This window comes from Melanotaenia boesemani, chromosome 19 (genome assembly GCF_017639745.1).
Source record: "Melanotaenia boesemani isolate fMelBoe1 chromosome 19, fMelBoe1.pri, whole genome shotgun sequence".
Lineage (NCBI taxonomy): Eukaryota > Metazoa > Chordata > Actinopteri > Atheriniformes > Melanotaeniidae > Melanotaenia > Melanotaenia boesemani.
Genome location: NC_055700.1, coordinates 3865852 through 3892902, shown reverse-complemented (window position 1 = coordinate 3892902; position 27051 = coordinate 3865852). Strand labels below are relative to the sequence as shown.

General features: G+C 42.1%; 2 protein-coding genes across 5 annotated transcripts in view; both read right to left on the bottom strand.

The window, feature by feature from the left end:
• Positions 1 to 6492, bottom strand: part of LOC121629682 (septin-2-like) — a 32734-nt gene extending 26242 nt beyond the window's left edge. For 2 of the 4 annotated variants that reach the window (XM_041969401.1, XM_041969399.1), the window contains exons 1-2: positions 6430 to 6492; positions 4765 to 4812 (exon numbers count right to left, since the gene is read on the bottom strand). In XM_041969401.1, coding sequence (XP_041825335.1) covers positions 4765 to 4772 — 8 coding nt within the window. In that variant the 5' untranslated portion in view covers positions 4773 to 4812; positions 6430 to 6492. Of the gene's footprint in view, positions 1 to 4764; positions 4813 to 5808; positions 5851 to 6429 lie in introns of those variants that run through there. The other 2 variants (XM_041969400.1, XM_041969402.1) reach the window with 2 other exon arrangements.
• Positions 1 to 27051, bottom strand: part of LOC121629681 (scavenger receptor cysteine-rich type 1 protein M160-like) — a 530109-nt gene that overhangs the window by 214928 nt on the left and 288130 nt on the right. The gene's annotated exons all lie outside the window — the stretch shown is intronic.

The window sequence follows — 27051 nt, the reverse complement described above, 5'->3', positions numbered from 1 at the left end:
GAAGTTTAAATAAAAGATTTGTAAAAGAACAAAAGAGAAAAAGCTGCTCGAGCAAAATTTGGTGATGATGGACACATAATTAACAGAAATTCAAATTGGTTTAATGTCCATATCATCTTGGAGTTTAAAGAATTGATTAAGAAAACTCCAGTAGACTTCATGTCTTTCTAAAACGATGCCATATTGGCCTTCAAGGATCCTCCTACATGCAGGGAAAATCTACCTGCTCTGATTTGGCTTTTCTGCAGAACGAGTGACGTAACTGACAAAGTTCTGACTGACCTGAACGAACTGACTGACTTTACTTGACCTTTTCCTTCCAGCAGGATTTTCTCCAGGATGCTGCTCTGCTTCCACACAGGGATGGTTGCTGTGTTTCATAATGCTGCTACTCTGACGCCATTAACCAGAAACACCTTTATTTTCCTGATAAGCAGGACTGATGATGTGGATCTGTCTACAGGAAAAGACGTCTACACTAAATATCTTTTGAATATGTGTATGTGCATTTTGAAAATCAAACATGATATTGGTCCTTGTGACATTCTGGGATAAACTTTTACAGGAAGGATATTATCACCGTGTACACATTAATTCATCTTATCATATTGCTGATGATGCTGCTGCTTTCACAGGGGTGATACCGGAGCAGTGGCCTTCAGGATCCAGTCGTACAATCTGGTTATTTTATAATAACTTGTTTTTCTAGATTACAGGAACAAGCAGATTTTATAATAAATATCTGATATGTTTATGTTGGTTTGTGCATGTATGACACTATCCTGTGGTTTTAGTGAATGATGATGTGTTTTATAATGTTTGTTTGTCCACATCTTTCGGTCATAAAGCTGGTTGCTATGGCAACCAGACACCATTCTAAAACCGGACGGTAAGCTGGTTTTGGACGTGTCTAAAAACCGGACGGTAAGCTGGTTTTGGATGTGTCTAAAAACTGGACGGTAAGCTGGTTTTGGACGTGTCTAAAAACCGGACGGTAAGCTGGTTTTGGATGCATCTAAAAACCGGACGGTAAGCTGGTTTTGGATGCATCTAAAAACCGGACGGTAAGCTGGTTTTGGACGTGTCTCGGGTTGCTGACCTCGGCAGGCACCGTTACTTCTGTCTGTCTCACTCCGCCGTCTCTCGTTCGACGTCTCCCTACTTCTCCTCCTCGCTCCCTCTCTCCTCTACCCCTCCCTTCACATTCTCTGCTTTGTATGCTGACGGCTCTCTACCTCCTCCTGACCTGCATGAGGATGTAACCAGACAAGGTTGAACCTCAGTCCATTTCAGGTTCTCTCTAGCAGGCCTCCTGGTCTTGGGATTGAGCCGGCCCAACCTGGAATCGTCATTGGTTAGGATTCAGTGTTGGTTTATTCCTAAACCTTTTCCTTGTGCTTTCTGAGGCTTTACAGGTGGTGATAGCAGCTCTCCCAAACCAGCTGAGGACGGGTTTCACACACACTGATGCAGGGTGGCTGGATCGTAGGTGAGGACCTCAGAAGAAGCACTGATAGGCTCAGAGGTTCACGGGTCCTTACCAGGTGCCCCTGTGGGAGGTCTTTCTGGCCAGCCACTGCAACTGTGTCCCAGCAACGGCTGAAAATCTTCAATCTTCACCGCCCCCCTCCATCTCCATCTCTGGGGGAGATCTCGACTCATCTGATCCACCAGGATGAAGCAACACTGGTTGTCCTGTCCCCTTTTCCCTGAGTGGTGACTAGCAACAACCATGGCCTTCAGATGACTACAGGAGCTTGAATGCAGATGTTGTGGAGCAATACTCATCTGCTTCATTTCTTTTCTTGTTCACATGGAGGCTGACAGCCACAGGAGCAGGTAAAACGTCACCTGATTGATCATCATGATGAGCAAACATGTGTGGTATCAACTGGCTGAGCAAACTGCTCTAAAATTCACAAATTCCAGCTGTTCTGTGTGTTCCCTGATCCCATTTGCTGCAACCTGAGTCCCCCCTGATGCAACCTTGGCCAGCAGATGCTGTGCTGAGCGTCATGTCTGTGTTCACTCACAACAGTACGCACATTTTCCAACACTCCTGGATCTTCTCTGCACACACCAACAAGACTGTTTCCAGTATGGTATTGACTGCTATGCACTCAGTTCACATTCCACAGGCTCCAGTATGTTTCCACCTTCAGGGTGGAGCATCCTAATTTTATCTTAGGACTGCCTCACGCTGTAATATTTTCTCCTGAAAATTGTGGTTTTTATTGTGAAAACAAATTTCCATGTAACCTGTGTGTTCGTAGTCCTGCTGCTACCTTGTACGATGTGATTTTTGCTGCTTTGAGATTTCATGGTTTGACTATACTGTTTTACACACGCCTTCTCCTCAGGGTCCTGGGTGTCCCACAGATGTATTGTGGGTTTGTGGCCACTGTTTTTACCTCTCTCTTCCTGTCAGGTAATTGCTGCTGAGTGTTATACTTGGATACCTGATGCTTCTAACAGCATCTCAACTGTTTCACATTTTTTCAGAGACGTCCTTCAGGTGATGACGTGTACTTATGATGATACTGGTTCAGCTTTGGATTTCTCTAGTGGTGATACTGGTACTCTCTGTGCTTCAGGGTATATTTTCTAAACTTTTGCTTTTACTAGAGTCTAATGGGTACCTTTTGACCCTTGATGTGATTATAACTGTGGCATTCTGTTGTGTGAAGGTGTTAAGGTAAATTTCTTTGTGCTTTGTGTGATTAATACAAAAACGAGCTTTTCTTTTAATCAAAAGGGAATTGTGGAAGAACGTTTTACTTATTATGCTCTATATAATATTATAATCACACCTATAACTACTTCCTTTACTATATTCATTTATAAATTGTATTTACACTGATTATTACTATATTACACTTTTTACATTGTACATTTTTACTCATCATGCTCTAATTCACTTTAAGGTTTATTCTCTTCATATACATGCTCTGTTAAAAGTTCACTACGAGGGTAAGATGACCTTTATCCGGTCCTTCCTCAGACCCTTAGACTGGTTCTGGTGGAGACGCAACTATGTGAGGTTGTTTTAACGCCAGCTCTTGGAGTTGTGTGTCCACCCAAGGTCTTCAGGGAGGAGGATTCTTTCTACAGAAATGTAGAACGATTGTTTTTCCTCTTGCCTCCCCAGAGTCTCTCTCGACTTCATGCGAGTTGGAACGACCACTCTCAATTACTTGCAAGTAATTCTGTATTAAATACTTCTCCTGTAAATAAACCTTTAATACTTTTACTCATTTCAGACAACCCAAAATAACCCGTGGAGTTCCCCAAGTCTCCACTCTGGATCCACTGCTGTTCATCATCTACATGCTGCCACTCGCTCAAATTATGATAAACAACTAAAAATGTTACCACAGTTATGCTGATGACACACAAATCTACATAACCATCTCACCAAGAGACTACAGTCCGATCCAAGCCCTGATCAACTGCATGGATCAAATTAAAGATTGAATGTGCAGATCTTCCTTCAGTTAAATGAAGACAAAACTGAAATAATAGTTTTTGGAGCCAAGGAAGAAAAATTAAAAGTCAGTACTCAGCTTAAAACAGCTAAGTTCAAATAGGTGCACCGCTCCTGCGGCTGCTGCCTCAGTCTGCCTGATGAACGGGTTGTACTAGAAGACATTTCATTGTACTTGTGTACTGCACTTGTATAATGACAATAAAGTTAAGTCTAAGTCAAAACTACCAACCAAGCAAGAAACCTGGAGGTAGTCCTGGACTCAGACCTGGATTTTAGCAGTTATATTAAGACAGTTGTGAAGTCAGAACATATTGAGGATTATTCTACAGTGATTTAGCAGATGCTTTTCTCCAAAGTGAATTAAAGATTTAAAGGACTGATGACTCCGCAGAATTTAGAAAAAATGGTCCATGCATTTATCTTTGGTAGACTGGACTTCTGTAATGCTGTCCTCACAGGTCTCCCTAAACAGTCCATCAGACAGCTGCAGTTATTCAGGATCCCAACCAGATCCCTCAGGTCATCAGAGTCAGGTCTACTTTCTGTTCCCAGAGTCAGAGCTAAATGTGAAGAGGCAGCGTTCAGCTCTTATATTCCTCAAATGTTGAACAAACTCCCAGAGAACTGCAGTCTGCTGACTCAGCAGTTTTACATCAGGGTTGTTGCCTTTCACTTGAACACCTGTAAATTACCCACACTGGAACTTTATCTTTATTTTATCTGTTTTATTTTAGCCTTTTTCCTGTTTTTATTTAATTTCTTTTATTTCTTTTAAAGTTTGTTTTTAATGCACTCGTTATTGCTTCTTTGAGCTATTGAGCAGTGAAATCCATCACCCCATCCCCTCACACATCTGCCCCCCCAATCCACCCATAGACTGAGCATTTACCCCTGAAGACAGACATTCCCACTGCACTGCACTTTAATACTGTGCAATTTGTGTAATATATTCATCCTTATCAGTTTAAAGATTTGTTCTGCACTGTTACTTTTATTCTTTTGTTCTGTTTACTCTATTCTTATACTTTTATACTTTATATTTTTTATATTTATATGTGTCTTACTGTGTGCCTTAAAGCCAAGAGCTGCTGAACAAAATTTCATTGTGCCTTGCATAATGACAATAAAGATTCTTGATTCTTGATTCCTGCACCCCACTGTGATGCTTTTAATGTTTTATGTAAAGCACTGTAGACTGTCTTGTACATGAAATGTGCTATACAAATAAATTTGCATTGCCTTACATCTTATCAGTGAAAAGCTGTACTTTTACTTACATGGTCATAGTGAATGGTGATATCCGCTGTTCTCAGCAGTAAGTGATTCTGTAGAAGAGAAACAAAAAAATTAATAATGTTTAACATTTTTTGGTAAAAACGCTTTTTTTTAAAGTAAAGGACTGATCAGTAAAAACACAGATTATTCTAATGTGTGTAAGTAAATCAAAGGGAAGATGGAAAAAGGGAATGTGTGTGTGTGTGTGTGTGTGTGTGTGTGTGTGTGTGTGTGTGTGTGTGTGTGTGTGTATAAATGAGTTAATTCATGTATTGTCTTGTTTAAATGATTTTCAACATTGTGATATAAATTACATGCCTCATGTGTGAAATCTTATTTTCTCTTAAAGAGCAAAACTGAAAACAATAAAAAGATCAATGAGCCAATAAAGCAATTAAAAGACAATAAATATGGCTCTACCAGGTTTTACAGTCAAGATACAGGAAATTTATCTGTGTTCTATATTTATTTTTTTCATTTGAAGATTGTAAACATTACATATTTTTCATTTAAATATAGAATAAAATATTAAAATACCAAACTAAATACTAGTAATATAGAACTAATATAATGTTTTTAATTATCATCCTTTATTAATCCCACAGTGGGGAAATTCTTTCTCTGCATTTAACCCATCCTAGTTGCTAGGAGCAGTGCGTTGCCAGATTCCAGTGCCAGGAGAGCAGTTCACCTCAGTAACCACTAGGCTACTAGTCCCCTACTGGCCTTTGGTAAAACATCGAATAAAAAATTGTTTTAGATCAAAAGTGTTAATCTTCTTTCATCAGAAGATGAAAGAAGATTAACACTTTTTCTTTTAATTCTTAACAATTAAATATGACTAGATTTAAAACACACTTTTATTTATCATTAAAAGAATTGTTTAAGACCTTCAGAAAAAGATTAATGACTTTTCAGCTTTTATTTTTCCTCAAAATCCAACAAACCAGAGAAGTTTTCAGATTCTTCATCATCCTATAAATACTACATTCATAAATAATTTCTGCAGTTAAAATTCTTCCATCTTATTCTTGGATTGTACTTACCCTGCAGTCTGATCTGGTGCCGTGAAGACAAACAGGACAAGTGTTCTGAAGGTTGAGATCCGAACAACATTTATAGTCTCTAGCCAAAAAAAAAAAAAAAAAAAAAAAAATTACTAGCAGATGATTTGTTGCTGGTACATCTATGGAGCAGAGAGGGCAGGACTAGCAGAACCAGATCCTGGTTTCAGTTTGATCCTCTGAAACATAAAGAATCCCAACATGCTTACAATGGAAGTTTTAACACTATAACTTGAACACACTACTGTTCAGTTCAGAATGACTTCAATATAATATTGTGGCATTAATGTAAAATACTGTCCTTTATTTACACTGTGTAACTGTACAATAGAATAACCAGAACTTGAAATGTTTGTTTTTTATCTACAGATTTTAGCTGAATTTCTAATCCATGAAGAAAATGTCTGCCCGGTCACCATTCTGCACATCTAGAAACACACTAACACTGATATGTATTCACTAAGTTTCAAATATAGGACATTACATTTCCATTAGGTGCACATATATGACCTGTTTTTGTTTACAGTGCATACAAGCATTCAAATTCTGCAATCAGAAGGCTGAACCTTTAACCTTGGTTCTTATGGCTCAGTTAAAGCCCACATGTGGGCCAAATGTCCTTTAATGTCGGGGAATCGGGCTTCCTGGTGTCCTGGATTCACTGCAACAAAACAACTTAGCACAAGCTTTATTGCTTTAGGTGTTATAACAAATGTTTTACAAAAGAATTAATCAAGAAAGATCAATTTAACTTGTAAAATCAATTAGCAAATAGCAGTGTATACAATGACAATCAAATAATAAAAGAAAAACACTGAATAGAGAAAGTAAGAAAATAAATTAAAAGCATTAATACAAAGATGCATATTAAATTAAATTCAGCTTAATTTGTTTTGCACTAATTCACAACACCGTCATCGCAAAGCTCTTTCCAGACATAATCCCTTCAAGCTGATTCATTGTAATCTGATTAAAACACATTTACATTAGTCCAGTTTCTAATAATTAATTAACAAAGCTAACGCTAAAACACTAAGGCAGTTTACACCGTTTGTTCAAAATTAGATTTAAAAATGTCTACATCCTAGAAAAACATCAGGTGAAAGTTTAATCTCCACTGACAGTTTGTTTAACTTGTTTGTAGCATAACAGCTAAATACTGCTTCTCCATGTTTAATCTGGACTCTGGCCCAGACTCTGGCCTGTGGTCTGGACTGGCCTGGGCTCTGAACTGGACTGTGGTCTGGAAAGCAATAAAACAGAAATGAACAAACCTCCAGCAGAATTCAAAATCTTACTTCTACAGAAACAAAGAGCAGCATGTCAGCATTAATTTTATCACTTTGTTGTGTTTCCATTGAGGAAAGAAAAACTTGTAAAGTCCCAGCTCGCAATACTTTCTGTTTCTACTCTAAGACACAATGGAGGAGGGCGGGGGGGTTAAACAGGTTAAACTCGTCCTTACTTTTATAACTACTGTTATAATTTGTTTCTAACCCTATAACGCCAAACGTATCATATGTGATACATGACTTTTGAGTCCTCTACATCATCAGTATGACAAACTTTTTCTTTAAAAAACCCTTTGTATACAATTAATTACATGCAGTGCACAGATTAGGCACCAGGGGGCAGTCATTAATTCACCTGAGGGTATTCCAGAGCCTCTAGCAGATTGCTACTACTGAGGAATGAGACACTTGTGATTTTTGAAGAAGAACTTTGCCAATTTTGAAAAGGTTAAGGTAAGAAAAACATTCTAATTTTTACTGAAACATAAATATGAACAGTTACTGAGTTATTGCAATGTGAAATTACTTAATATTTTATTAGTCATGTTTTAGTAAAACCGTGTTAACAATGTGTGTATCACTTTTGATACAGCGGGTATATAAGGTCATGTAACCTCAAAATCAGTAAATTGTCATTTAATTGCAACATACAGTCTTTTAATTTTCAAATTGACTGATTAAATGTTTAAACTACATAATTTGGTACACCACACATTTAGAATATGCAACTTGTTATACCATGATTACACTACAATTTACCATGGCATCATTGTTAGTAACCTTTTTTTGTTTACAGATTTTCACTGAAAACTGACCAATACCAAAAAAAATCCTTATAACCTATTTTATCTGTCTGCATGTGTGTATGTTTTCAGATGGTAAAAAAAATACAGCGTTGAAGAAGTTTTGAAAATGATTCTGGATGGATATGCTAGTGACATTGAGCAGCTAGGGGAAAATGATGACGATGATAAGGAGGAATGGACTCCTGCAATCCAAGAGAACACAGATAGTGATGATGATGAGGAAGATCCAGAGGTCCCAGAAGAGGAGACAATCAAACCAAAGGACACAATACCAAAGCAGTCAACAAAGGGCAAAGTGAAAAGGAAGGAGTTTCAGTGGGGGGAAAAAAAACAGTTTGATCCTCCAGCTGTTGAGTTTGTGGAATCTGTGAGGAAGGCTGTAAAGACAGGCTTAACTGGACACCATACATGTATTTCAAAGATTTTATCACTGAGGAAATGCTGTAGGAAATTGCAAAAGAAACAAACTTGTACAGCGTGCAAAAAAGTGGAAAGTCAGTGAACACAAATGCCAAAGAAATTGAGCAAATTCTGGGTATGTACATGTACATGGGGTTTGTACAAATGCCCAACGTACGAGCCTATTGGGAGATGGAGACAAGGTATCCTGCAGTTTGTCCCATGTCTATTGTGAGAAATGTAGAGTACATCTCTGCTTGAACAAGGAAAGTAACTGTTTTCAAGACTTCCACCACAGAAGATAAAACGGTTGTGAAGCACAAAATGAGTCAGAATGAGTGGATTGTCCATCTTCCATTCAAATCAAATCAAACTTTATTTATATAGCACCTTTCATACATAAAAATAGCAACTCAAGGTGCTTTACAGAGAGTAAAATCCCCCAGAACCCCAACCCAATAGCAGCAAGCCCACCCCCCACCCCTTCCCATCAAACACACACACATCACAGAGGGTAAAAGCAAGTTAAAAGGACCAAGGAAACGCTGTCATAAATTCTGGGGTCTAGTGGTGTGGGGAAACACTGAGATAAAACACTGTAAAACCAAATCTAAAAAATCTAAAAACCAACCCTGGGTATAAAAGTAATAGAAATATTGCTAAGACCCATAAAATAAGAGAACCCGTGAAATAAGAGAATCAGAATGATAAAACAAAAACATAAATGATAAATAAATAGAAGCTGAATACAGCCTGTGTGTTAAGAATAAAGAAATGAATAAATACAATAGTAATAATAAAAGAAATGATTAAAATGCTAAATTAAAAAGGTGGGTCTTGAATCTGTTTTTAAAAATATCCACACTAGGTGCTCCCCTCACGTCCTCAGGCAGGCTGTTCCACATACGAGGGCCGTAGAAATAAAAGGAGGACTCGCCGTGGGTTTTTGTTTTTACTCTGGGAACAGTTAAAAGGCCAGTACCAGAGGACCTGAGGGGTCTAGTGGGCTCATAAGATAAAAGCAAATCAGATAAATAAGGTGGGCTAAGACCATTAAGAGACTTAAAAACCAATAAAAGAATCTTAAAATCAATTCTGAAGCTGACGGGGAGCCAGTGCAGAGACTTTAAAATTGGTGTAATGTGGGCCCTCTTTCTGGTCTTTGCCAACAGACGTGCATTTGCGTTCTGTACAAGCTGCAGCTGGTTCAGGTACTTCTTTGGAAGACCAGAAAGAAGAGCATTGCAGTAATCTAATCTTGATGTGATAAAAGCATGAATCAGTGTCTCTGCACTGGCTTGAGAGAGAAACGGCCTGATGCGGGAGATGTTCTTCAGATGATAAAAAGCAGTCTTAGTTATGTTTTTAATATGAGGCTCAAAACTGAGATCTGCATCTAAAATCACTCCCAGGTTTTTTACTTGATTAAAATGGTTGAGTGCTACTGTTTTCAGCTTGGCCTCCAGTTTCTCTCTCTCAGCTTCAGGTCCAATCACTAAAACTTCTGTTTTGTCCTGGTTGAGCTGCAAGAAGTTTTCTGCCATCCACCCTCTGATATCTAAAATACAATCTAACAAGGCATCAATGGGCTCGTGCTCATCAGGAGTCACGGCAACATATAACTGTGTGTCATCAGCATAGCTGTGGAAATTTGTGCCGTGTCTCCTGATGACATCACCAAGAGGAAGCATGTAAAGATTAAAAAGGGTGGGGCCTAAAACCGAGCCTTGGGGTACACCACAGGTCAGTCTATAGCTCTTGGACGAGGATTCCTTCATGCTAACAAAGAACTCTCTATCTGTTAGATAGGATTTAAACAAGTTAAAAACAGTACCAGTGAGGCCAACCATGTCGTGGAGTCTGTTTAAAAGAATAGTGTGGTCAACTGTGTCAAAGGCTGCGCTGAGGTCAAGCAACACTAAGACAGAGAGTTTTTTCATGTCAGTATTCAGCCTAAGGTCACTCACAACCTTGACCAGTGCCATCTCAGTGCTGTGATTGGTCCTAAAACCTGACTGAAACTTCTCAAATTTATTGTGTGAGATTAAAAAATAATTTAACTGATAAAAAACAGATTTCTCTAAAATTTTGCTTAAAAACAACAGGTTGGATACTGGTCTGTAGTTGTTGAGGACTGAGGCATCTAAATTGCTCTTCTTCAGAACAAGGGTCACCACGGCTGTCTTTAGGGAAGAAGGGAAGACGCCCGTCTGGAGAGAGCAATTCACAATGCTCAGCAAATCCTCCTCACAAGAGCCATAGACAGTTTTAAAAAAGGCAGTAGGGATGGGATCTAAAAAACAAGTTGCAGATCTTAACTGTCAAACAACATCCCTAAGCATTGCAGCATCAACCAGGGCAAAACTCTCCAGTGTTTCCTCACAAGTAAACAAAGCCCCAGACCGTTTAAAATCTACAATGTGATGGTGACACAGGTCAGATCTGATTTTCTCTATTTTATCTCTGAAGTGGGCTGCACACTCCTCACACCTGGCATCAGTGGGTGGATCAGCAGGATTGTTAAAAACAGGGTAATTAGGCGGTTGATTGTGAAGAAGAGGACGCATGGTTTGTTTTTATTGTCAGTTATTAGTTTGGAGAAGTGGGCCTGTCTTGATATTCTAACAGCTTCATTGTAAATACATAAGCGTTCATGTAGAATTTGATAATTTATTGTTAGTTTGTTTTTTCGCCACCTCTGCTCTGCTATTCTGCAGTTCCTTTTTAACTTTTTGATATCTTCAGTTTTCCAGGGAGGAGCTGGTTTTATTGTTACTTTCTAATGTGTGGCCCTTGTTGTGTGTAGGTACTCTGACATGCTGGGTAAAATTCATACAGTCTAAAAGATTTAAAAAGTCCTGGGGGAAAGAGTCTGACTGATTATCTATGTGCAAATTAAAATCACCTAAAATAACAATCCTCTCATACTGGTTGTGAATGATTGAAAGCAGCTCTGAAAAATCTGTTATGAATGATGAGCAATTTCCAGGAGGTCTATATACTGTTACTCCAAGGACAGGTGGGCTGCTAAAAACAATGGTGTGATATTCAAAAGAGGAGTATTCTTCAAACGAAATGTCTTTAAAACCAATGGAAGATGACAGGATAGAGGCTGTCCCACCACCCTTTCTGCCTTTCCTGGCCTTATGTGTGAACATGTAGTTATGTGGTGATGCTTCAATTAGGGTGATGGGAGCATCTGTGCTGAGCCATGTCTCTGTTAAAAACATACAGTCAATGCTGTTGTCTAAAATCAGGTTATTTATAAGAAAGGACTTGTTTAAAAGTGATCTGACATTCAGCAGGGCCATATTCAGGGGACCCGGATGAGTGTCCTTAGAAACCGGGTGTGTGTTGGGTGGCCTATTGAGTGTCTGTATTGACGTGAGGTTAGCAGGGTTTCTGTGGGACTTTTTACTAAGTATCTGCGTTCTGTTCGTGATTATGGACTGAATGGGGAGAGACACAGGTGTGGGTGGTGATGCCAAGTGGTACTGATAGGGGGCACTGGCAGGGGATACAGTGCTCAATGGTGCAGGTAGAGTGTTGTGGTTGGTAATTATTATGGGACGCGTTTTAGGTGCGTCAGGCATACAGGGGGCGCTAAAGGGGCGGTTGAGTGTTATGGTTTCAGGCAATGAAGAAGCATGTGCTGAGGGGGTGTGTGGTGTAAATAGTCAATCACATGGGAAAACCTGCATGGCGTGTTGCAGATTAGCCGCTAACAAACAGCTACCAAGCTTGTTGGGATGCAGATCGTCTGAGCGAAATAAAGACGAACGCCCCAGAACAGATTAAAACTATCAATAAAACACATGTTAAGAGATTTGCACGTGGACTGGAGCCATGTATCAAGTGACAAGATTCTGCTGAACCTGCCACTGCCCCGGTGAAGAGTTGGGATAGGGCCAGAGACAAACACGGATAATCCGTGGGCACTAAGGAGAGAAAAAAGTTCACGGAAATCCTTCTTAGTTATTTCGGATTGCTGGTGTGTGGTGTCATTCGTACCAACATGGACAACTACCCTATGGATTGTGGCCGGGATAGAGTTGAGGAGAGATGGGAGTTGCTTCAGTATTATTTGGTACTGTGGCTCCAGGAACACAGTGAGTGACTGCATTAAAAAGGCGAATGTTTCTAATGATGGAGTCACCAACTATATGTGAGGACGGGACAAAGAGTGGACGCCGCAGGGAGGGAGAGTGTGGTGATACCTCGGTGCTGGATGGACTGCCATGTTGTTGTTGGCCCGGGCAGTTGTCAGGCTGAGGCGGATAAACTGACGGAGCAAGAACAGCCACGGGACCAGGCGGCTCGGTCACTGGAGGCGTCCGAGCGGGGAGGCCACTGGACCGCCTCAGAACAGCCTCCTTGAGAAACCTCCTCCGAGCAGAAGACTTAGTATGGCGGCATTGGGATTCTTTGGTGGATTTTGCGGACTGGAGCGACTCTGATGTCGGCGGAGCATTACACACAGGACTTGGCGGTATATTACCCAGATCTGGCAAAGTGACATTCTGCCAGTTCTGCCAGTTGATGTTGATATTTGTTCAACAAAAAAAGGAAATTTGACCATTGTGACCGGATGTATCAAATATGATGATGAAAACTTACATATGAATACTGATATTTCCAAACTTTTTTTTATTTGTTCAAAAGGACCAATAAAGGCTCTATTTTCAAAGAATTGGAATTTTCTGTCAATCATTTATGGGTTTGGGCTAATTGTATTTTCTCTACTAAATCTCTCAGACATACAGGTCCTAGCCCTGACTGAGACCTGGATCCATCTAGAAAGCACGGCTATGCCAGCTGCCTTTTCTGTCAATGCAGATTTTACCCAAACACCTCGCACTGCTGGACGAGGAGGTGGAATGGACATTCTTATTTCTAAAAAGTGGAACTTTACCTCTCCGTCCTATGGCTAACCGCTCATCACTTGAGTATCACGCAATAAAGATCTCTACACCCATCACTGCATACATTCTGGTCATTTACCACCCGCCGGGTGGCAATATAGATGAATTTGTCTCTGAAATGGATATGATTCTCTCTGACATTCCTGATGATGGCACACCACTAATTGTCATGGGAGGCAAACCGCAGGCAACTGGCTTTCTGGATCTCATCTACTCTTTCAATGTCAAACTGGTACAGACTCCTCCAACACACAAAGCTGGCAATATTCTTGACTTGGCACTGACCAGAAACTGCTCCACAGCCGACCTGTCCGTCACCCCGCTGCATCTCTCAGACCACTTCCTGGTTAAATTCTCTGTCTTCCTTTCTCGTCACTCAAGCTGCTCCACTCACCAAGGTTTTAAAGAATAACAGAGCTGGACTCAGGGCTGCAGAAAGAAAGTGGCACAAATCAAAAAAGTACTCTGACTTGTCTGAGTACCAGCAAAAACTTGAAATTTTTACATCCAGCCTAAAGGCAGCCAAGATAGCCTTTTATCAGAACAAGATCCACAATGCTCCCAACACACAACAACTGTTCATGGTGTTTAACTCTCTTCTATCTCCACCACCTGCTCAGCCTCCCACTGTGCTGACTGCAGAAATTTTTGCTTCTTACTTCACTGAAAAGGTTGCTACCATCAGTGACCTATTCACTGAGCCGGACCAACTCAGCCTTATCAAACCAGCTACTGGCACCTCACTCCGCTCCTTCCGCTCTCTAAATGAGGACGAAGTCTCTAAACTTCTAGTCAACTCAAAACTCACAACCTGTCCTTTTGATCCTGTTCCCTCTGACATCCTGCAGAGCTTTTTACCTACAATCAGATCTGCAGTAACCATATTATCAACTCCCCTCTTAAATCCAGTGTCTTTCCCTCTGCCTTCAAGCAAGCTCGGGTTACCCTGCTGCTGAAGAAACCCACACTCAACCCAGCCCAGGTTGAAAACTACCGGCCGGTCTCACTGCTTCCATTCATGTCTAAATTACTAGAGCGTGCCGTCTTCAGTCAGGTCTCACAGTTCCTCCAAGAAAACAACCTGTTTGATCTGTCACGGTTGTAGGCTGAACGCATCTTACTACTGATTCTGTTTGCCTTGCCTTGATTGCTGATACTTCTCACCTGTGTGGCTTCCTACTTAAGCAGAAGCCTTTTTGCTGCTCTCTGCCACATTGTCAGAGATACTCCTGCACGTTTCCAGCCCTTCTACCTGCCTGTCAACCAGTTTTTTTTGCCTTCTTGGAATTCCTTTACCTGCTTGCTTCAGCCTGATAAAGTTTTGCTCTAATTTCTGTGTGGCTCTCTGGAACTTTGACTTTCGGATTGTTTTAAAGGATTTGATTTGGATTCTGGTCCCTGTTTACTTCCCTCTTGGAGGATTAGGAGGATTTCTGGACCTCTTATAGTTCTCTGCCCAAATCACATTAACCTAGCACAATTAACCCTTCAGTCAATCTTTCAGTGTCTCCGGTTCTGCAGTGCTCGCAGCCTCCCGGTGGAGATTCTAAATCTGGATCACTTCACTTCTGCCGCTACGTTAATAAAATACCTGAAACATTGCTCTGCAGTTATTCCTTTCTCACCTCTGTTCTCCCATGTTCACAGACGAGCCAACTGCCACCAGATTCAACAACCCTGAGACTGTCATGGTTCCTGGGTTTAGATGTGTTCTTTAGTTTGTGTTAGGTTTTGTCGTGGTTTGGGTTTCTGGTTTTGTCATGTTTAGTTCAGTTTGTAGTTTTCCCTCATGTGCTCTGTGTTTTCTGTTTCTGGCTCGTTAGATCACCTGGTCTGATTTCTCATTCACTTCACTTGTTCATTACTTATTCTGTGAATATATGCCCCTTGGTTTTTAGTTGTTTTTGTCAGATGCTTATTTAATTAACTCCCTGTCATGTGTGGTTCATCCCCTGTATTGTTTCCTCGCTCCTGAGTTTGTGACAAATAAACCCTTTTACCTGCACCGACCTGCCTCCTGCCTGAGCTACCTGCACTTGGATTCTCACCTCCGCCATCATTTGTGACAAACCCCTTCCTATATTAAATAAAATCTTATTTACCCGATTCTAAGGTCTGTGGCATTGTGTGGGTCCACTCTGCTGAATCGTGACAGTACGATCTGGACCTAAGGATTGGCTTGGCAGGGTTGAAGCCGCCATAATGCAACAAGAGGCAGGCCTGAGTGAATTAGCATCCAGTGTGAAAAAATTACTAACCAACTTGCTAAACTAACAACAGCCCACAGACAAATGTTCGACAATCATTTCAACCCCTCTGACTGTAAACCCAGGACAGGAACCACAAATTATGCCACCGGAAAGATATGGAGGAGAACCAGGTCAGTGTCAAGCCTTTCTGATACAATGCTCCTTGCAATTTGAGCTGCAACCTTCATTTTCCTCTGAGAAAGCTAAGGTAGCATGTGTGGTTTCCAGGGGCGTTTCCTGGACCTGCGAACATTAGGGGCTGAGCCCACACCCTCGTAAAGAAATCTCAGTGAACCAACACTGTAAAAACGGCCTTTTATTTAAGCTTTCTTGAGCATTGCATCACCTTGTTTAAAGCCAAATACTGTAATATGTGCTTCGATATGTATTTATTTTTAATCTTAAACGTGACAATGTAAACAAGATCTCTGAAATCAGTATTAAACTTTTACTTTTTCTGTTTATCTCCACAACCTGCTCTTTAGTGCACATCTTCTGCAACAAAATGAACGTGAACTGTTTTCAGTCACTTATAATTTTCAGAATAAAGATCATGCTGTAGTATCTACTGTACTCTCTATCATCTGATCTGTCTCTTCCTTCTTTTCCTACAGGCTTCATCACTTGTTTTCCTTCCATCATTTCCAGTCTTTCCTTCTTTCACCATTACTACTTTTTCAGTAGTATAGCCAAAACTGAAGAGTTGTCTCTCTTCTCTAAATAAAAAACCATCTGATGTCCATTTTTGACCGCTAATAATCGCTCGAAATAACACCAGAGTTCAGATTAGGGAGGATTCCCCGCTTCCATAAAATTCCTCTGTGATTGGTCATATTGTACCTGTGTTGCATTCACATAAGCCAGGAAATTACAAAACTACTATCTTCTTTAATGTCATAAGGTGGCTGAGAGAATGTAAACTTATTCCTTCTGGGATGTGAAATGTTCGGGGCTAGATCCGGGAATGCCCAGGCCAGGCGACGCCCCTGGTGGTCTCCCTGCTCACCGGGAGAACAAGGTTGTGGACAACTGCTGAATGGCAAAGGGGATCGCCTGCTTGTTCAACTTTTAAGAGGTTCTCTGAGGAACTGTGGCGGGTTTTTGATACTGTGAGACCCGAATGTGAAGCTTCATGGAACCTGTTTTCCCTTTCCCAGGCTGGCAGGTCAGTTACAGATTACATCATAGACTTTTGGACCATTGCTGCTGACAGTTCGTGGAATGCTTTTGCATTGTTTGATGCTTTTTACCAAGGATTATCTGACAGAATCAAGGACAAACTCATCGCCAGGGATCCTCCGGCAGATTTCAGTTCCCTCATGGATGTTGCATCACATAATGACCAGCGACTCAGAGAGACAGCGAGAGAAGTAGGGATGCGGTAAGCAAATTCAGGGCCACCTATAAGTCTGCTAAACAATCTTCTTCTGAGACCCCTCCAACTGTTACTGCACATCCTGAAACACCAGAGCCAACCCAGAGGCTGAGAGGACTAGAGTAGGCTCCCTGGAGGGTGACCCGGATGCTGAACAGACTTGGGCCGGGTGTCCTGAGGAAGACCTGGAGGACGAGCACACATGGGCCGGATCCCTGGAGGAAGACCTGGAGTACAAGCAGACTGGACCTCTGGCGGATGGCCAGAGCCTGGACAGCTGGAGGATGCGCAGACTGGGTCTCTGGCGGACGGCCAGAGGGCAGTCAGAACTGGAGCTGAGGTCAAAGCTCTTGGAGGCACACAGACTGGGGCTGGGTCACTTCAGCTCCTCAGGAACAGGCTTTGCCTGTTTTCATTGATTCTGGTTCGGACACAGAATTCATGGACATAAACGTGGCAAAACAACTGGGTTTAAAGTTCTCTCCTCTTCCGAAACCCATTCTAGTCCGAGCCCTTGATAATCACATGTTGCACAGAGTTACTATGAAAACCGAACCTGTACGTGTAGTTGTTGCTAGCAGCCACCATGAGACCATTAGTTTTCACCTGATTACATCACCTCAGATTCTAGTTATATTTGGAATCACCTGGCTCCAGTTTCACAACCCTCACTTAGATTGGCAGGAGGGCAAGATAATTAACTGGGGTATCAACTGTCTAACTTTATGTTCACACTCTTTTCCTATTTCTCAAGGTCCTGCACAGGATACGCCAGAAAGTGAATACCCCAGTCTCTTATAGGTTCCTCCTCAGTACCATGATCTGAAAGAAGTATTCAATAAAGCCCGGGCTACCTCTCTGCCAGTTTCATGTTGGCCTGTCTAGTATGTGCACCTTCCAAAACGTCACGCCAAAGTCCAGCTAGATTATTGCATCTATCGTCTATTCCTCGACAGCCCTGGTCCCATGTTTCCATGGATTTTGTGACGGGATTTCCCCCCTCAGAAGGCAAGACTGTTATGACCATTGTGTATAGATTTTCCAAAATGGCTCACTTTATCGCTCTTCCAAAGTTACCCACGGCTAAAGAGATTGCCAATCTCTTGACAGTCTACGTGTTCAGGCTGCATAGTCTTCCACAAGATGTTGTTTTAGGATCTGTCTTCTTGTGGTTTATGTCCTACCTAACTGGAAGATCCTTCAAAGTATGTTGGCGAGGGGGAGTGTCCAGATCACAAAGGCTGACAACAGGGCTCGGTGCTTGGCCCTCTTCTCTTTTCACTATACACCTCCTCACTCTGTGCAATCATTAGCTCTCATGGCTACCACTGCTATGCAGATGACACTCAGCTTTTCCTTTCTTTCCCACCTGATGACACAGCCGTCTCAATGCGAATATCAGCATGTCTTGCTGATATCTCCGCATGAATGAAGGATCATCGCCTTCAGCTAAATCTGTCCAAGACAGAGCTTATTGTCCAGCCAATCTTTCCTTATCGCCACAGATAAGTGTGCAGCTTGACTCTATCACGTGGAATCTTGGTGTCATGGTAGACAACCAGCTGACCTTTAAGGACCATGTTGCCTCGGTTGCTCGATCTTGTCGATTTGCTCTACAACATCAGGAGGATCAGACCCTACCTGACTGAACACACAGCACAGCTTCTGGTCCAGGCTCTGGTCATTTCATGTGTTGACTAGGTTATTTTACTGTTAATTGTAGGGACACTTGCAATGACTGAAAAATGGAAAATAACATACTTCCATAGTATTTTGCGCTGTTGCATTAATGGACATGACTGTTTATGACAGTCTACATGCAACTAAGGCATGTCGCTGCCATGACACATATAGATTATAGGTAGTGTGTGTGACTTCCTGTTCTGTCCACTGAACTCCTGATAAACACTGATTTTTGGAAGCAGGTCCCAAAGTGAATTAATCACCACCTAAAATAAAAATCCATAGTTTTGTTTCTGTGTCCTGAAATGATGAAGTCTGTACGAGCCATGTTTAAGTATCTGTATATATCTTGTTTGGCCACCAGGTGGCAGCATTGTATAGTCTTTTGTCACCGCCTTTATAAATAGGAACCTTCCTGCAGGCGACAGCAGGGCCGGAGTAGGACTCGTTTAATGCCTCAGACCAGCTCACTTTAGATCATGACCTATTATTATAGAAATCATGTAATTATAACCTTACATGTTAAGTCTACAAGAGCACAGTGTTCTGTAAAATCTTGTAATTCAGTATATTTTTCTAAAATATTTCTAATTCAGTGCAAGAAAGGGTTGCTTCACAATGCAGGGTTGTTTCAACATGAGCACTCATCTACAACATTATTCGTAACAACACATCCTTTCAGCAACATCAGAATCCTTTCAGAAACATCAAATTCTGTTTGACTAAGCGTTCACAGATATTCAAACCTTAAAAAAGAATAAATAGAATATGAACTATTAAATCTCCTCCCCTGAGCCACCACCTTATCATGGTGGAGGAGTTTATGCGTCCTGATGATCCAAGGGCTATGTTGTTGGGGGCTTCATGCCCCTGGTAGGGTCACCCATGGCAAACAGGTGTCTAGGGGAGGGACCAGACGAAGTGTGGCTCAAATCCCCCCTATCGTGATGACAAAGCAAGGACCAGGGTTTCCCACAAAGGGACCCCTCAGCCAAACCCACCGCCTCCACCCAACCCACAGAGCCATGTGTGTGGTGTGTATGATGTGGGGTGACGGGGGAGGAGAGGGGCTCGGGGAGGGGCACAACCAGGAGAGAGATCTCTCTCCCAGGCAGCCAACTCCTCAGCTGGCTGTTGTAGGTGCCCCCGTCTCTTCAAGACCACCTGAGGGCAGAAGGGCAAAAGCCTGGCCCAGCCAAGAGCCCAAAGCATTATTACTCCGGACGCCCCACCCACCCCCAGCAGCCTACGCCACCACACCAGGGGACCAGAGAGCCCCAGGTTGCACAAACATATCCTGGTCAGACCCAAGGCACAGCGCCCCCACCCACCCCAAAGGAGCCCCCGGAGGGAGAGAGCGAGAAGGAGAGCAGACTCTACCCCCCATGAAACCTTGAAGTCAGTGTCATCAGATGCAGCTACTCATCTTCTGAAAGCTCTCCTACCAATCCTTTCTTTTTTCTAAACCTTCTCTCAGGAAGGGCAGTCTGCTCTACCAGCTCACTCTCTTCCTCTTCTTCCTGCAACTTTCCATTAGCCCACTTCACAAACTCATCAGCTGCACATTTAAGTTCCCAGCACACTCCCTGAGACCCTCTTCTGTCCCCTCAACCAGACGTTGAGCTGTGATGTCATCCATTCCCCTTGTCTGTATTTTAAAAAGGGGATGTCTGCTAAAAAAAAAAATCCCGAGGAAAAATGTGAGCAGCAAGCATTGTCTTATACCTCAAAAGCCTTCTATGAATCCCTTTGCCTCGGCCCTCACTGTTGTTGTGTTCTGTCATCTACAGTGGTGTGTAAAATCATAAGCATTTCAAGGAACAAGACTCCCTGAGGATTCCCAAAGCACCCAAACACTTTACTTAGTGCCGGATCCTTAGCCCACCACCTGATTGGTCGTATTGGGTACAGTCATCTGTAACCACAGTTGTCTGTAACCACACTAACCACAGGTGCAAAGGCAAACAGTACAGAGACCGATTTTTTCCACAGTAACTCAGCCACTAGTGGTCGGTTCCATCTTTGCTATTGAAAACTTTTGGTATAGTAATATTAGGGGTTTGATGAGAATGATAAGAAAAGATGAAAGTATATCCTGTGACCGAGGGCGAGCAAAGTATTCAAAACCATCAACAGACATCTTCATCTGTCTCGTTCCTAACCTGTGGTTCAGGCTTCTGCTGCTGCCTCAGTAAACAGTCCCTGAGTAGACTCTGCTCCCCTTTCACACTTCCTCTAGTTTCCCAAACCCGCCTGCAACTGGATCACAATAAAAAATATCTGTAAAACCTTAGCACATTTACATATGGAAAACACATTTTGACTTAACCATTAAGATTTTCAACGGTAAAATATACTGGCTCATTTTTTATTACTTTCATCCTGTTCCCTTTCAGTCGTGGGCTTTGTGTATTTACTATCTTACTTTTAATGATAAATAATATAACAGGTCACTACTGTGGTTTGGACATAGAAAGTGGTTTTATTGGAACTAATGCTTCCTTATTCACACACTCTGTTACAACAACTCGTTCCTTCCATACTGACAGGAGCCATCCCCTCATCACTACTGGCTTCTGGCTCTGCTTCTGACACTAAATCACATTTTAAAAATGCTCATATTACTCAGCACAAATCTCCCTTTTTACAAAAACTTCTGTTCAATTCAGGTCAGTTTCATTCATGTAGAGCTGAATCATCAAGCATCTCAGGGCACTTTTCCTACAGAACAGGTCTACACCGTACTCTTCATTCTATTCATTGTAATAATATTCACTTAGTGAGTAATCCTACCTGCCCACTCTGGACTGGTGGGCTCATGGCTGGTACTTGGTGCTGGATCTTGCTTCTGACTCTGAGGGGCTACAAGACAAAGTTTCCCAGTTATGTTGAGTTGCATCATACTTGTATTAAAATCTGATCTGCCCCATGATCCATCCTCCTTCTTGTGCTGAAATCCAAACAGGGAGGGTTGAAATGGTGTTTCCTCCACTATAACTAGTCTATTTTGACTCATCGGTGTGGGTTCCTTACATGTAACTTACATGTTAACTCTGCCCCTGTTTAAGGAAAACTGAAAACCTTTTTTTCAGATCTTGACACATGATGGTGTCACTTGAGAAACTTGTGATATTTATCATTTATAAGTGTATTATGTTATTATTCATGTTTTTATCTCTGTCCAGCACTTTAATCAACTAGAGTTGTATAAATAAAATTAGACTGATTGATTGAAATACTAGCCATTAAACATGGGAAGGCAAACATATAAAACTTGGAACCAGCACCTGTCCTCTCCATTAGTCAACCCGGGCCTGAAAGACAAATCTTGCTTGTAGGAAGGTGAACACAGTTTTTTCACCATTCATTTGTTTGTAGTCCATTCATTCCTTACATCTTCACGTTTCGACAAAAATACAAAACATTGCTGGTTTATTGGTACTTTATTTATTAGGAATGCAGTGTGAACAGTTGGATTTACGTGCTTCAGGTGCTTTAACCATGTAGTGTGAGTGTGTGGTGCTGAAGCTTGATGATTGATGTTGTCCACCCGTGGGGGGAGTTTTCTTTTTACAAAATATAAAAAGGACAAAGTGTTTTTGTTTTTATTGCTTGAAAAATAAAATTCAGGTTCTATTAACACTGCATTGTATTTGGAAAACAGTTTATTTGTGTTTAATTTATTCACGTGTTGCCATCCATCTATCCATCCATTTTCTGACGCTTATCCAGAGTCGGGTTACGGGGGCAGCTGCCTAAGCAGGGAAACCAAGACTTCCCTCTCCCTGGCCACATTCACCAGCTCATCCGGAGGGATCCTGAGGCATTCCCAGGTCAGCCGAGAGATGTAGTCTGTCCAGCGTGTCCTGGTTCTTCCCTGGGGCCTCTTTTCGGTGGGACGTGCCCGGAACACCTCACCAGGGAGGCGTCCAGGAGGCAACCTGACCAGATGCCCGAGCCACCTCATCTGGCTCCTCTCGATGTGGAGGAGCAGCGGCTCTACTCTGAGCCCCTCACAGATCACCAAGCTTCTCACCCTATCTCTAAGGGAGAGCCCGGCCACCCTGCGGAGAAAACTCATTTCGGCTGCTTGTACTCGTGATCTTGTTCTTTCGGTCACTACCCACAGCTCGTGACCATACGTGAGGGTAGGAACGTAGATCGACCGGTAAATCAAGAGCTTTGCCTTTTGGCTCAGCTCCTTCTTCACCACGACAAACCGATGCAGAGTCCGCGTCACTGCAGACGGCGCACCGATCCGCCTGTCAATCTCCCGCTCCATCTTTCCCTCCCTCGTGAACAAGACCCCGAGATACGTGAACTCCTCCATTTGGGGCAGGACCCTATTGCAGACCCGGAGAGAGCACTCCACCCTTTTCCGGCTGAGGACCATGGTCTCGGACTTGGAGGTGCTGACCGGCATCCTCACCCACCATCTGAACCAACTCACCACCAGGTGGGGATCAGTTGACAGCTCCGCCCCTCTCTTCACCCGAGTGTCCAGAACATGGCGCCACAAGTCCGCCTGAACAAGGTGTTCATTATGGACAGTCCATGACGAGCACAGAAGTCCAGCAACAAAACACCACTTTAATTCAGATCAGGGAGGCTGTTTCTCCCAATCACGCCCCTCCAGGTCTCACTGTCATTGCCCACATGAGCATTGAAGTCCCCCAGCAGAACGAGGGAGTCCCCGGAAGGAGTGCTCTCCAACACCCCCTCCAAGGACTCCAAAAATTGTGGGTACTCTGAACTGCTATTTGGTGCATAAGCACAAACAACATGTCTCCAAGCATAATCTTTGCACCAGAAATTCTGTTCTCTCGTTAATTATTTCATTTAATTCAAATCTAGCCTTCCTTATTTGGTTTATCGTTGGTTTATCGTTGAATCTGAAATCTGAAATCTCGCTTACCTAAGAGCTGCTAACCAGAAAAATAATCTAGCTTAGAGTATGAATGATGAACTGAGGAAAAGAAGGTGTACTCTCTGATATTAGGGTGATAAGACACCCTAATATCCATATGTTGTTTAACAGTGTTTGTTGATTGCCAGTTTCGATGGTTTACAGTGTTACTAAATCTATGAGCTGAGCCCAGAACCATGTTAAAATCCACTCCTGCGATTAGTGTGCTATCTGCGTGTTCAAAAAGTGATGTGAAGAAAGAGTGAAAGAAGGGGAGATCATCAACATTTGGGTCATTTAAGTTAGCTAAGCATAACTTCATATTTTGAGTAGATAATTTTACTATGATGAATCTCCCTTTTGGATCTGTGATTACATTGATTTCTGTGAATGTTACTTTTCTATTTATCAAAATGGCTACCCCTCTCTGTCTGGAGCTATAACAGGCTGAGTTAACATGAGGAACCTGTGTTGTAGAGAGGGCATTCACTGATGTTTTTGTCACATGAATCTCCTGTAAGAACACAATGTCTGCCTGCAGATCCTTTAATCTATTGAAGATTTTTAGTCGCTTCTCTCTGGTCCCAGCTTAAACTTAATTCTTCATGCCTAATGGTTTGGTAGAGAGGTAGGGCTGGGTGTTGTCTGTGTAGCAATGAAAATTAGTATTGTGTCTGCAAAAAATGTAACCAAGTGGAAAAATGTTGATAATGAAAAGGAGGGGCCCCAGGACTGAGACCTGGGGCACACCAGCAGAGACAGGGAAAGAGTTTAACACATGGGATTTCAGTCGAATGAATTGTGTGTGGCCAGAAAGGTAAGAAGTGAACCAGGCGAGGGGGATGTGAGTGATGCCGATGGATCACAGTCTGTCAAGGAGAATGCTGTGAGAGATGGTGTCAAATGCTGCGGTGAGGTCAAGAAGGATGAGAATGGATATTAAACCTGAATCTGAAGCTACGAGAAGGTCATTGGAGATTTTGAGGAGTGCTGTGTCAGTACTGTGAAGGGGACGGAAACCGGATTGAAACTGCTCATAAATATTGTTACCGATAAGATGGATATGAAGTTGAGAAACAACAGACTTTTCAAGGATTTTGGCAATGAAGGGTAAATTGGAAATCAGACGAAGATTATTGAAATTAGTGGGGTCCAAGCCAGGTTTTTTGAAGATAGGTGTGACTGTAGCAGTTTTGAGTGCAAGAGGGACGGTTCCAGAGATTAGGGAGGAGTGAATGATGTTGGTGATGAGGGTGAGTTTTGGAGTTGTGTTGATTGGACTGAATTACACCAAAATAGTAAACGTATTTTGCTAAGAAGAGACTGTCTATGTATAGCATTACATGATTATTGTACATTTCTTTGTGTATAGTGAGTCCAGTTTTGTTATAGAGTTGTTCCAGTTGTCGTCCTTGGGATTTGAGCTGACAGAGGGCAGGAGTGAACCAGGGAGCTGAGCGGGTGAAAAAGACAGATCTGGTTTTCAGTGGAGCATGAGTATTCAGAACAGTATGAAGACTGTTGTTATAGTGGGAAACCAGGTCATCAGGTGAGCAGTTGGCATGTGGACTGGAAAAATAGATGATTTCAGAAGAAAAAGTCTCAATGTTGTCCTTAACACTACGGAATGAGTAGGTCTGGGGGACAATGATTCTGGACAGAAGGAGGTTGACATTGTAAGTAATGAGTCTATGGTCAGTGTAAGGGAGCACATGAGGTTTACAGTCAATGGGAGTGATACCAGAACAGCAGACTAAATCCAAGATATCAGTCAGGAAATTAATATATTGTTGCAGACAAAAACTTTCTAGACAAGATGAAAAGTCTTTGGAGATATTTATATTTGGAGTTATTGTCCATATGAATATTAAAGTCACCGAGAATAATTGCGTTTGAAGTCAGAGATGAGAAAAGTGTAAGGAGGTTAGAGACGTCATTTAAAAAGTCCTTGTTATGTTTTGGAGGATGGTAGATGGTAGCAACAATTGTAGGAAAGGGTCCAGGTAGCAGTGAGGCTGAGTACTCGAAGGAGGAGAACACAGGAGCAGCAGGGACAGGCATGACTTTCCAACTCTCGTGGTGTAACATCACAAGACCTCTGCCCCTGTCACGCGGGGCAGGCAGATGTAAACAATCCCCGGCAGAGCTGATTTGTTGAGCGATGCAGTCATTTGGCTGCTGCCAAGTTTCAGTTAGGCACAAGAAGTCTAGCTTTCCATTCACAAGAACATCTTGGATCAGATGCCCTTTGCTGCTGAGAGAGCGGATGTTAAGGAGGCCGAAGCTGACGGTGGTGGAATTGTTCTTGGCCGCAAAGTTAGCTGACCCAGGCAGGCTGGCCAGGACACTGTGATTAACTCCCCGGCCAGCATTACCGGGATGACGGCGATGTCACATCCCCCGGCCTGTGGCCAGTTTCTGTGTTAATGCAAATGCTGCTTTGTGGTTGCAACTCCGCAATTGGCCGTGGATCTGATGGAGACCTCCCTGCTCTTCCGATTCCCTGATTGGTCGCCTCCAGTCACGCTTACCATCTGGTGGGAAATCAACTTGGACATCTGATTGGACGACTGCCTTCCCGCACTTCCACGATGAAAGCCAACCAGCGGAAGACCTGGCCTTTAAAAGAGAAGAAGCGCCAGCATTTGAGGCAGCTGTTGTCCATTAGGCCCACAGCTCGCCATCTGGGATTGCATTTGTTGAAGTGGCTGGTCTGAGTGATTGTAAGAGCATTTGGTTTCCCTGTAGTTATATACACAGTTGTGTTTGGTTTGTGTGAAATTGAGAATGTTTGCTCTCATTGTGTGTGAGTAGCTTTGAGTTAAGTTTTGATAGCTAAGTTTGGTTTGTAGTTTGAATAGCATTTTGGTTTATTTTTAGGTCTACCGATTGGTATTGATTTTGGTTTGGTTTATACAAGAAGCTCCATTAGAATAAGTGTAATAATAAGATTTTGGTTTGTATAGTGTTTTGAAATTGTATAGCTTGTTTAAAGTTGGATAAGTAAAGAGAACCGTTTAGTTGGTGTTTATTTGTTAATTGTTAAACTTTATTATTACCTCAATTGAGGACACCTTTAGTTAATTGGCTTTCATTTCGTTTTTTCTTGTTGTGTTTGTATTTGAACCTGGGTTTATATTAAAATATTGTATATATCTTTAAGTTTGGTCTGGCTCGTTTTGTTGTCGACAAATTGGTTTAATTTAGTCAGGAGATTAAACAAAAGTTCCAATCATTATTTTCAGTGTGAATCAGCTACAGAACAATGGTGAGTCATCACAGGGTATTAACGCTCCAGATTTTAAACGTTTTTCTATTACCGGAGCAATTTTCTATTACTGGAGCAATTCCCTCTTTGGCTTCCTTGGACCCCCCCTCTTTCTGTCACTGAAGTTAAAAAGAACTTTGGCTATAAAATACACCCCGCTGGACTACCGCAATCAGCAAACTGACCACTATTTACCCAACTCATGCACTGTTTTTTTTAAATAATGGCACATACATTGAAGTGAATGACATTTTATTTACTTCTTTACATGTAACAGTGCAGGAAATGGCACATTGTCCTTGAGTATCCCAATAAAGATTTTTTA